Source organism: Pantherophis guttatus, chromosome 5 (assembly GCF_059756535.1).
Source record: "Pantherophis guttatus breed Tessera chromosome 5, ASM5975653v1, whole genome shotgun sequence".
In the NCBI taxonomy this organism is placed as follows: Eukaryota; Metazoa; Chordata; class Lepidosauria; order Squamata; family Colubridae; genus Pantherophis; species Pantherophis guttatus.
The window spans coordinates 53,928,411-53,941,142 of record NC_142067.1 but is presented as its reverse complement, the minus strand read 5'-3'; the positions used below and the strand labels follow the sequence as shown (position 1 = coordinate 53,941,142).

Sequence of the window (12,732 nt, the reverse complement as noted above, 5' to 3'; positions counted from 1 at the left end):
TTCAACAAAAAGGATAGACTTTGCCAGCCTATGAAGAGCATTATGAAGTATGATTAAAGGATAAGATTGATAGGATCATGGTCAGGGAGTATCTATTGCCCTCAAAGAGTCTTAAATCTTCAGGGCCAGAGGTACTGCCTTATACAGTACATTTTTTATATATATAAAAAATATTGAGGACTTTAACAATACTAAAAGATAATACAGTCTGAAATCAGAAAGAAAAAAGAAAATAGAAAGAAAAGAAACAGCCAGTTTGGTCTAGTGGTTAAGGCACCAGGCTAGAAAATGAGAGAGTGTGAGTTCTAGTCCCATTTTAGCCATGAAAGACAGCTGGCTGATCTTGGGCCAGTCACTTTCTCTCAGCCCAACTCAACACATAGGGCTGTTGTTATGGGGAAAATAGGAGAAGGAAGGAGTATTAGATAAGTTCGCTGCGTTGAATTGTTTAGTAAAACAATAAAGGTGGGATATACAGTACATAAATAAATAAAATGCAAAAATCAAAGAACAAAAAGAAAAAGAGGAAGATAAAAGAATATTTAAAGTGACTCCTGATTTTCCTTGCAATAACTATAAGCACATGCAATATTTCCCCACCCACTCTAACATTATGTACATAACTCACTTCTTCCCATAACCTCACCATCAATTTGAAAATCCAAAAATCATTGTCATTTATGACCAAATATCAATAAAAAGTCCACAATGTTTCCATAATTTTATAGAAATATCCCGCTTTTAATCCTGATCAAACAAGTCAACTTTTTTCCTTCTAAAAATCTTGATATTTACAGTAATTCATTAAGTTGTTATAAAGTAATGCCATTTTCCCCCCTCAGAATATTATAAAATTCAGGGGAGAAATTTGGGACAAGTCACTGGGGAAATGAAAGACAAAACAGCACAGAAAACAGAGTTGTATGTTTGTCTTGTGGAAACGACCTGCTTGTGCAGAGACACGATAATGACAGGTACAGCTTCAGCAACTATTCTTTACAAGTTCACTCCTGAGGGAACTCTACCCACCCTTTTGCCTCTTCTCCATCTGCAGTGACAATTCCTCATCCACATCAACATCATGGTATCATTGTTGCTGTTGTTTACCTAGACATCATCAGTCTACCAACCACATATATAATTCAGCAATCCAAGCACAATTTTTGCAGATTTATTTTAACAGCAAGCAAGAGAGCAAAAAGACATTTTTAAGGACACGTGAACTTTGCTGATTCAACAACTGAAGCAATCTGCCTACCCAGCAGAGGTAATACAAATCGTTTTGAAAGGTAAAAGCAATTTCTAAAGGTTCTATCTCCTGAAATGGATGGATAAAATCATCTATGCCTCCACTGAACGTGAATAAAAGTTATTCTGTTCATCTGCAATTGTCATAATGAGAAATATATTCCGGAAAGGCACCATGTGAGATTGCTTATAGAAATAAAAGTTCAATAAAAAGTACAAAAAATATTGTGACTTACTTGTAATGTTTCTGACCTTGTCTCTTTGATAACAACTGAAGTTGTAGGCCATGTCAGTACTCCAGGTACAATCTTAAGGTTAACCATAGTTTTTGACTTCATGAATTGGTCTAGAGCTTCAGAAAATCTACATGTACATGAAAAGACTCATAGTTTATACAATTATTTAAAAAATACGCTCTGATGCATACATTTACAAGGTAGGCTGTGTTCACTTAACTTCCTAGCTAAATTGTAATTGGCTGGATTGTGATTTAGTGTGTAATATAAATTCCGAAAAAGTATTCATAAAGTAATTAAAAGGAGGAAAATTAAGGCAAATAGATTCCACTGTCTAAATATACTTTTCCAGACCTTTTATAGGACAGGTTTCTGGAATGTTATAACTGTTACAGTGCATATAGACAGTCTGCACACCCATTAAAATCCAAGAGTTTTGGGTATGCACACTTATGCAACCACATAGATTTCCCCCCCCCAAGAGATTTCCGTTTGTTTTTCAGTTGAATTGTACTGCTTATGTACTGTATTAAAGGTAGAAAAAATTCTGAAGCGATTTATCTTTCTATATCCACTGTACTATTAAGCTGCCAACGCTTTGCCTAATCCTTTTTGCAGTGACAAGAGACAATGGATTAGTTCTCCTATTCCCAGGTTTTTATTAGATGTCAAGAAGATAGCACATCCTTTCCTTGGAGAGAAAAGCAGCAAAGCAACGACGAATAAAACATATCAGGTCAAATCAATAACAAAAGCTGATTCAGACTTGCTTTTTCTCAGTAAATTCCAATTACTCCCCATTCCCCTTTTTATTTTTATGTATACAATGAACTTGACTCTTTCTAGAGGCCAAGAGACAGAAAACAATGGGAGGAGGAAGGAGTGCCTTGAGTGGGCTATGAATTTGTCAAATAAAATAAACAAAAAACAAAACAAAACAAATACTTATTAATCAATTTCTGTATATGAATAAGTTCCAACCGATTATACTATTATCATGGTACTACTCACCGATTTTGTCTCAAATATACTTTTCCAATTCCATAATGTGCCAAGCAGTTGAATCTCACTTTCTGATATTGCTCAATTATTTTATCAAAATGATATTTGGCTTTGCTTAGTTCCTGTGGAAGAAATGAAAGAGATCAAAAGCACTGTGCAAACATTCAGATACAAAAATGCCATTTACACAAACGTACAATTAATAAGTACAGAATGAATGAGGCATATAGTTTATTGTTTTCATTCTACTAATTAGCACCAATTGATAAATTCTGCTTTTGAAAGCATCTTATCTTAGCAGAAGAAATGCTATGATAAATAGTAACAATAACAATACTTTTGAGAGCAATTCTATTATGTGTAAATTCCTCTGATGCACATTAAGCTGGTCTAGGAGACAATAATAGAGTTTGAAAGCTTTCAAACATCTTTCCATTACAGAAGCACAAACAATTAAGAAGAAACTGATGAAGATCATATTGTACGAACTATTATTAATAAAATAATGCAGCACTTTTTTCACAAATATTCAATTACTCAATTACTTTAAATGATAATATATCATAAGAAATATAAGTATAGTCAAATTTCATGCTAAGAATTATTGTCTTCCTTTATACTTTTTTCTAAGCAATATTTCAGTTTTGATTTTAAAAAAAATAGCTGTAGCAAATCTGATGTAAGAAAAGAGCTGAAAAAAACAAAGAGCTGACCTGAAAAAGCCTTACTCTAACTAATTTCATGCCCATTTAAAGCATCTTACGTTCATACTTTCCTATGTTAGGTAGATAGGTTGTAAAAACATTGTAGCTTACCTCAGGCTGCCCTATTCCAAGGAGAGCACTGGCATATCCATACATGATCACAACATAATCAACAAGAGAAAGGTTCAGACACTGCAATAATTAAAAAAAAAAAAAAAACACTAGATGTGTAAATGTTTGTTGTTAACATATTCTGGCAGAAATACAGGTTTGATCATACACAATACTGAAGCATAATACAACTCTTTTCCTTTTGCTACTCTTCCATCCCTTCCTTTTTCTTGTGGATGTCTCATTACCTGACTAGGTTAGCATCTTAAATGCTAGAGGAGAGCAGGGTTTGCTCTCCGTTTATATACAGTAACTTGCCCTGTCAGTGTTGATGTGGATGCTGAACAGTTCAGAAAAAATAGAACTGCAATCTTCTATTGAAATGCTATTCACCAAGATGATTGTTCTCATTCAGTTCATGTTTGTTTATCTGTATGTGATATTAATTATCCTGTGTGTAACTATATCATTTCTTAAAAAGTATCTAGCCTTTCTGAAAACTTATTCTTTTTAAGATTATTTTGTCTTAATTTAAATACTAAAAAATATCACTGAAAGGATTTTATTCCATCTATAGGAAAAATATAGATTCTGGAAGAATAAGAATGTATATTAAATTAGTTGTCTTCCAAAGGAATAGAACTTGTAATATCTCAAGATTTCCATCATATGGAAAAAAATATTAAGGCTGATGAGGCAGCAACAAATGGCTTCACGTTAGGGAACCATTACATACTGTCTTCCAAATACATAAAGGGTCTTGCCAAAAATCCATTAATTAATTCATTAATTTGGAAGTTTAGGAGAAAGAAGCCCATAGTTAAAATCTATATAAACTCTTTGACTTTTATATATTGCAGTGGCTGATCAACTGCTATGCTTGTGACTCTATTTCTATCTGCACAGACAGCAATAGAGCTTCTGTGTAAGTTATTAATTTATCTTAGTCATGATAGGGAGATTGATATTAAATCTACCTAAGAAGTAAATTCAGAACTAAGTGTCTGGAGATTTAAAGCCAAATGATAATATGCACTCTCACATTCAATTAAAAATTACTGTACTTACTTGTTCCTACAATTTTTAGTCTATGGATTGACTACCTAAATTACAGAAAAAAATTAAAACTCTTTGAAAACTATAGGAACCAGCTGTTATGCAGTATCATTTTGTAGACAGTATATATTCATAAAAGCACATAAATGCATTAAGTTTCTTTGGCAAAAGGTCAAAACAACAAATTCAGGCACTCTGCTAAATATATTTAAATACATTCACTGCCAAGAACTACCAGGAAGGAACAAATTCAAAAAGTTGAGAGATATCACATACAGATACTAATTATTCCTAAAGGAACCAACATGTGAGTGGAACACACTCAAACCATTTTTTAATAAAATTACCTGCTCTGATCCAAATTGTCTACAAAGTTCTAGAGCAAATATAATTTGTTCCAAGCCTTTCTCCATCCAGAACATTTTGAACTGTGTATGTTTTACATATTCTTCCTATAGATAATTTGTTCATTGACAGATTTTTTTTTATCAATATGTAATTATATTTTCTGGCACCAACATATTTAATATAGGAAGTCATAAACTTCTTTATAAATTATTGTTTTAATAGCATTTTGGAAAAAGTATACATAGCGTATTTCATTAAGAAGTAAATATTACTGTAAGCAAATTATAGAATCATTTCTGTTACCTGTAGCTGAGACGGATCTATCATATTTAAAGATAATGCAAATGATTGTTCAGCACTGTGAAAGCACAGATCCATTAAAGATGTGGATCCATTTTTCATATATGTCTTCAACATTTCTAATGAAAGTATTACATCTCCCTACAAAATCCAAAACAAGGATAGTTGTTTTTATTGTATCAAAAACTCTTTGTAGTATGATTAAGAAAAATCCTCTAGGAAACTTAAACTATATCCTAGGCAAGCAATAACCCTTCAGCAGAGTTTCAACTGCATTAGAGTTATACTGCATGAACAATAAGAAAGAATAGAAATTATAGTCTAATAATATAAACAGGTTCGGATATTGACCACTCCTACCCCAAATATGATGCCACCAGTGCCGTAGCACATACAACACCTATACATGGCTCCACTGACTGTCCCAAATGGGGGAAAAAATCACCAAAATCTCACAAACTAATCAAATTTTTACATTTGGGGATCATCCCAGGAAAATTATTTATTTATTTAATTTCAATTTAGGTTTTCTGTTGCTTTAATGATATACATTCACAACATAAAATAGTCCTAACCCCTATTGTATGGCATACACAAAGAACCCTCAAAATTATTCTTGAGTTAAAGACCTACATTTTTCTCGCAAATAAGAGCAGATTCATTGAATGGATTTATTTTTTTCATCACAAATCAATTTCCATTCCTTTATGTTTGAAAAAGATTGCCTTACTATATATCTTACAGGTCTACAAGACTCTTCTACTCAAATTTATTGCAGGCTAATATAAAGGCTATTAGAATACAAAATACGATAGATGTAAGTGAAGTTGTCATTAAGCTAGATGCCCACGTGACCACTTTGCTCAATGATCACAATTATCCCAGCTCTCCCAGTTGCAGTCATTGAGCAAAGTGGTCAAGTAGGCATCTAGCTTAATGACTTCACTCAATGACTAAGATTCTGGTCCCAATTATGGATGTAAGTCAAGGACTACCTGTATTTACCTACATCTATTTTATATTCTAATAGCCTTTATATTAAAAGAGCCTGCTTTGTTTCTGCAGATTGAAGAAAATTTCCATCTCCACCACACAATGCATGAAGGACAGAGGAAATCCTTCAGCAGGGAGCAGCAGCTTGCAGTCTTCCTTGCCACATTCACCATTAACTTTCTGGGGAAGCCGACAGAGAAGAATGCAAATAGCAATGGCATAATCGCAGGGTGCTAGGCAACTAGTCGTAAGTGCAAGGGCCCAGATCACAATCACATAACCACTGTTTTATGATGGCCAGAAGCCATCATAAAGTTGTAACTTCAGTAATTAAACAACTGGTTCTAAGTCAAGGACTACTTGTAAAACCCTAGGTAGTAAAGCTGACATCAGATGTTTCCGGCTTTCAAAAAAGATGAAATCCCTTTTTTCTATAGAATATTTCTAAAGACTAGCTGGTCCAGAGAAATACACTGATCTGTTTTATTTATTTAATTTCTATATCAAGAAATTATCAACAAAATTCCCTAATATAAACATTAGCAGTTTAATGATTGTCAAGATTATTGTACAACTCTTTGCATATCTTTCATCAATTTAATAATCATATATTCTACCCATCATAATCGGTAAATTCATATGCTTGCTATATGAATATAGCTAAATATATTGCTAAATATATTTCACATATTTAAAAATAATGTATTATTTATTCTGTTACCTGTTGCACATTTCCACATTGTAAATTATATTTCTCTACAACTTTTTTAGAATCAGTTTTCAAATTCAATTGTTCTCTGCAATTAAAACAATTTAAGAATTATATTCTTGGTTAAGAACTTGATTTTCATTCTCTAAATCTCTGAAAAATATATTTTTACAAACTATTGCATATTTCTCTCTTGGGATTTGAGAGATAGAAGTGATGTTGATGAAAAAGAATGCTGAAATACATTTCTTAAAATTAAAGCATCTGAATATCAAACAAGGGATTTGGGAAATATCTTAATGATATGAGATACAGAATATTTAATTCCCTAATTTACAGTTAAAGAATAATAAAACTTTTTTTTCTTAACTGACTATAACTACTGGGAAACTCTAAAAATAATTTATTTATTTTAGAATGTGAAGAAAGAAAAAATTGTGGATCAGTCAATTAGTTCAAACAATGAAATAAGGTCTTAAGGACACACTAAAATTGCATTTAAGTCTTCAGTGAACACATTTCCATTTGCTTACTTCAAGAATACTGTGGAGAGGCCAGGCATTATCTTTACTTCTTAAAGAAAAGCTCTTAGGTGTTCAGGTAAATTGGGGTATATTGTGTTAATTCTAGATATAGACATTTCACAGAAATTGATTCTGCAATGTACAATATTTGTGTTTTTATTAAAAGATGCAAGAAAGACGCTTTTACTTGAGACAATTGCATATTGTACAGAAATTTGAAAATGCACTTCAAATATATAAATGTATCTGCAAATCTCTAAAGCAGTTAACATTAAAAGATAACATTGATTTAATTTAGACATTTCTACCTGTGAACTTTCATTCCCTTTATTTGAATAATATTTACATACTTGTAGCTTGGCTTCATTTTTTAAAAAGAAAAAAGGATAAGCTAGTTTAATAAACAAATTAAAAGTTCTATGTGCCATTAGAGCAGTGTTGCTGCATCTGCTCTGACTACATAATACAAAAAGAACATTTACTTCAGCTTTTCAGAATCATCATTTTGGCTTCTTTGCTTTTGTGGATTTTCACTTACTTCTGTTAATAATAGGGGAAAGAAATGCATATCGTTACTTATTTTAAAAAGAATTGCATACTTAAGATCACATTTGCAACTATTATTCCCAAGAATATAAGGAGTAATATGGAAATAAGTGTGTAAAGAAACTAAGTACATAGAATCATCTAATTAAACGGACAAATAAAAATCTTAAGGCTTAGAAACATGAATATAATTGGTTTAAAGACACAGTATTTAACACATCATATGCATTTAGACATACAATCCTACATCAACTGTTTAAAATTTTTCAATTTCACTAGTTATTTTATTACTAGGAGACTCTCAATCTAAGTACATACGACTTTAAAAATGTATTAACTTACCTGCTAAAAAAACTGATACATGATCTCTGTTTTCTCTAGTTTCTGTATTTCCGACTATCTGATAATAAAAAAAAATGTGATTTTATATATTATGTACCAAACAAATCTAGATTAAAAGAATTTAATCTAAGCATGAAACATTTTAATGCAGGTAGGCCTTGATTTACAACAGTTCATTTATTGACTGTTCAAAGTTACAACGGCACAGAAAAAAGTGACTTATAATTGTTTTTCATATGACCATTACAGTATCCCCATGGTCATAGGATCAAAATTCAGATGCATGGCAACCGACTCATATTTATGAAGATTGCAGTGTCCCAGGGTCATGTGATCACCTTTTGCAACTTGTTTACAAACAAAGTCAATGGGGAAGCCAGATTCACTTAACAATCATATTACTAACTTAACAACTGCAGTGGTGAGCTTAAGAACTGTTGCAAGAAATGTCGTAAAATGGGGCAAAATTCACAACAAGTATTTCATTTACCAACTGAAATTTTGGGTTCAATTGTGGTCATAAATCAAGGACTACCTGTATTTTTATTTATTTTTGGAAGACATCTTTCAAAGTTAAAATGATCCATTGATCTGTATTTTAAGCTTCCTAGATAGGTTAAAGTAATAAAAGTCTTCCTCTTGTTAATGAGTACTGTCCATAGGATAAAAATACAGTGTCACTGCCTCCTTTATCTGGATGTAAAGGGAAGGACAGCAAATAAGACTTATTGGATATGCTGTTATGGATTCTTGTTTTATTTGAAGAATAGTCAGGAAAATAGCTTTTCTCAGAATCAGAGATAGTAAATGTAGTATATCTGTAGCATCTTGGTGTTTGGATTTTCAAACAAAAAAGATACATGCTGATGGAAGGTAAGCCTTGCCATTCTACAATGAACAACAGAAGCCACGTTCCCAGTCATAGTTAAAAAAAAAAAAGACTGAGAAGAATATCTTGCAAAAATCTCCAGAGTTTGGTAGTATTAACCAAACCAAATAGCAATCTGATTCTCAGAGGGAGCATCCCTTCACACTGGAAAGGTCAATGTTGGTTATTTTTTTTAAATTCTAATGTGCTTCTCCCACCCCCCTTTAAACTTTAACTGAGGCAAGATTGGTATGGCTCTGCTACAAAATTTGTCTTCAGGTAAAGAGGAGAGGAAAAGTGTACAGGCAAAGACATCTAATGACAGTTTTGGAAGGTAAAAGCCCCTGTGACACCCATCCCCATAGTCAGGTCACACATTCCCCAGCCACCTTTGATTCACTGGCAACTTCAAAATAAAGATACAAAGAAACCACTGAAATCTTTTTTCCATTTGTATTCTATTTTTGGAATTTATACTTGGACTGAAAATGATGAAGAGCACCTCTCTGGCTCCATCAAAGAAACGGAATTCCGCTCAAGATAAGTAAAAATCACAATTCCACACCAGACCCTCTCATAATAAATTTACACCTAAGGAACATCTACACATCTAAGGGCAATATTCCTTCCCCTGAGCCTCACATATCCTCAGGGCAACATCTTAATATACACATACTCATGATCAAAGCCCAAGACAGAAGCACCTCAAACTGCACATCTAAACACCAAAGCCAGTTGTCATTATATATATTTCTACTGGTATATCCCTAACAAGTCTTAGCTTTTCAAGAACTGACTTCTGTATTGAGTCTAAGAAACAAATACCCTGTCCAAGCAACTGTCTTCACTTCATTCTTATCTCCCTATCTCCCAGCTCAGGAATCAGACCTCTTTTGTTTTCAACAACAGTAATCCTGTTTCTGGAGATTCCAGCACTGCTTGGAGTCTGTGATTCCACCCTGACTTTGACAGACCTCAGAAGATCATAAGACTCCTGCTGACAGCAACTCAGACAGAAGATTAACCAATTAGTTTTAATGAAGATCCAGAATCAGAGACCTGAAGTTTGAAGATCTGGGAGACTAGTCTAAAGGCAGGAGAACAGATTCTGCAGCCATTGTTTGATAAGTACAGAGGCTGGAAGTTCATTGAAGCTTTTTCATTGTGCTTATTCTCTGGAAAATAATCTACCAAAAACACAACTCATTGTTTACATCTATTTTTTCTGACATTATCAAAATAAGCCTGGAAATGAAGAAGGACTCATGAGTGCAGATAATAAAAACAGTAGAGTGAAATAAACAAATTTCTAAGGTACTATAATACAGAGAAACAAAAAGAGAGAGAAGAGATTATAAAAATGAAGAAGGATGCTTGAGATAAATTGAAGTAGAAAACAAGCCAGTGCCTGCTCTAAACAAATAAATTGGAAGGCATAGCAGAAATCCCACTGATACTTGATTCGTATCTTCCAAGAAAATGTAAAAATTAATTCACCCTTTGATGCTACATGAGCTGGACAGAAGGATAAAGATTCATGCTTGTTATAACTGGTGAACATGGAAGAGTTTTAGAATTTCCCCCCAAAAAAGGTTCATTAATGGAGAATGCTGCTATGATGTATAGTGACATGAGAAATTTTAGATAGTTTCTGGGTATTAAAGTCCATATAGTGTAAATGTAACCTCTCAGTCATCTGGCCTCGGAAATACAGGAAACTTTAATTCTTCACTAGGCACAAAGGGACATGGGAAATCTGGGAAGGTCACCCAATTATTAAGCTTCATAAGAAATTTTAATATTCTAGGAGCATCTAAAATTTCAGGGTTAAGAGCTATGAGGATAGAAGAAAAAGAAAATATATTCCTGAGACCTGCAAAAGTCATACTGACATTAGGAACAAAAGAGTCCATTCTCACAAAGACAAAGTCTTGGAAAGAAGTACAAGGTTCTAGGAGATTGACGGTTACCAACTCTAAAATCCTTTTTTACTGAAATGATAATAAGAAATAAATACTTCAAGAACAGAAGCTTGAGAAAACAGATTCCAGATTTTCATATGGCCTAGCAGTTACAGCCTCAATAACAATACTGTATATAGGCTTTTCCACTGAATTCTATATTCTACAAGTTGACTAAAAACGCCTTTCTTCTAGGAGCCATTTGTCGGTAGGATAAAATCCAGTTAAACACTAATTAATGAGATAATAGCAGTAGCGCTTAGACTTATATACTGCTTCACAGTGCTTTACAGCCCTCTCTAAGTGGTTTGCAGAGTTGCATATTGCCCCCAACAATCTGGGTCCTCATTTTACCCACCTCGGAAGGATGGAAGGCTGAGTCAACCTTGAGCCTGATGAGATTCGATCTGCCAAACTGCTGGCAGCCAGTGATCAGCAGAAGTAGCCTGCAGTACTGCACTCTAACCACTGCGTCACCGCGGCTCTTATAAGGGCTAATGATACTGACAAAAATTTATCTGTGCAAATATTCAATTATCATTTTATCTTCCACCAATCTGGTAAAGAAGAAAATACCTGTTTAATACAAAATGACTTGCACATCTTTCCTATGGCACCAACAAATTATGATTCATAATGATCTCGTAAATTATTTAAATATGGAACTTTCTAGACAAAATAATAGTTCTGTTTATTGAACAACTGTTGACTACGGCTATATATGATGCCCATTTAGTAGTGAAGTATCAATTAGCGTAAAATAGGGATTAAAGAATGAGATCCTGCTATAGTAGATGCATGCAAAGTCCTACAGCTAAGAGAGTAGAGAATCCGGGACAATTGTGTACAGAATTGGCCAATATAATATACCATATTTTTTGGAGTATAAGACGCACTTCCCCCCCCCCAAAAAAAAGTGGGTGGAAATGTCTGTGCATCTTATACATGTTGCCGAAGCCCTGCCTACCCGCCGGCCCCCACCCGCCTGCCCCTGCCTCCCAGCAATTTGCCTACTTGCAGAAAACAGCGTGGTCAGCTTCGGCACAGCCTGATTTAGCACGAGCAGCTGATTGGCGGTTGGATCTGCCTCCCGAAATACCTCCTATCAGCTGCTCCAGGCTGCAGGGATTGCTGTTGCCCGTCGCCGCCCATCACCGCTGCCACCTATCACCACCTCCATGCACCCCATTTTCGGCCTCCACACGTCCCATTTTCGGCCCGTTCCAGGCAGTGGGGATAGGCGGCGGTGGCTGTTTCAAGCTGCAAACAATACAAGTCCACTTTTTTTTAAGAGAGACAAATGTGATCTCTAAAATTCCAATATGACCAAACTGGATCCACTGTGTTTGTGCAGAGAAAAGGTTATATAGAGTTCCATGATCAATACGGAATGGATTTTGCTATCCTACCCAAAGAAGAAGTGTATTAAAAGTGTTTTTTGTATTAACTTTTACTTCATCTTAGTAGATAATGTGTATGTTCACTTCTAGCCCACCAGGCAAATGAAATTTTGACCTTTGTAGCATGCAAGATTGGAATATGTTGTTCACTATCTATATGAATTTGAAAATGAATTAGAAGCCACTGGTGTATGAAAAAAGCTGAAACCAGGATAGCATCAATCCCAGAATCCAGGTAAAGTTCATGAGACACTTCCAATAATTTTTGAACTGGTAAACAGCTTTCTAAATCTTTGGAATAGTTTTTGGGTAAGTAAAGTAGCCAGGCAGGGCTCTAAGTATACCGTCAGGAGGTGTCGGTTATTTTTTGTTTTGGTGTTGGTA

At 34.1% G+C, this 12,732-nt stretch overlaps 1 protein-coding gene across 4 annotated transcripts in view; it reads right to left on the bottom strand.

Annotated features, from left to right (window-relative positions):
• The window catches only part of TTC3 (tetratricopeptide repeat domain 3), a 70,159-nt gene that overhangs the window by 39,929 nt on the left and 17,498 nt on the right, over positions 1–12,732 (bottom strand). For all 4 annotated transcript variants that reach the window (XM_034441931.3, XM_087871254.1, XM_087871253.1 and 1 more), the window contains 7 exons: positions 8,120–8,177; positions 7,714–7,771; positions 6,720–6,795; positions 5,009–5,146; positions 3,302–3,382; positions 2,496–2,608; positions 1,485–1,611 (listed from right to left, as the gene is read on the bottom strand). In XM_034441931.3, the coding sequence (XP_034297822.2) occupies positions 1,485–1,611; positions 2,496–2,608; positions 3,302–3,382; positions 5,009–5,146; positions 6,720–6,795; positions 7,714–7,771; positions 8,120–8,177 (651 nt within the window). The remainder of the gene's footprint in view (positions 1–1,484; positions 1,612–2,495; positions 2,609–3,301; positions 3,383–5,008; positions 5,147–6,719; positions 6,796–7,713; positions 7,772–8,119; positions 8,178–12,732) is intronic.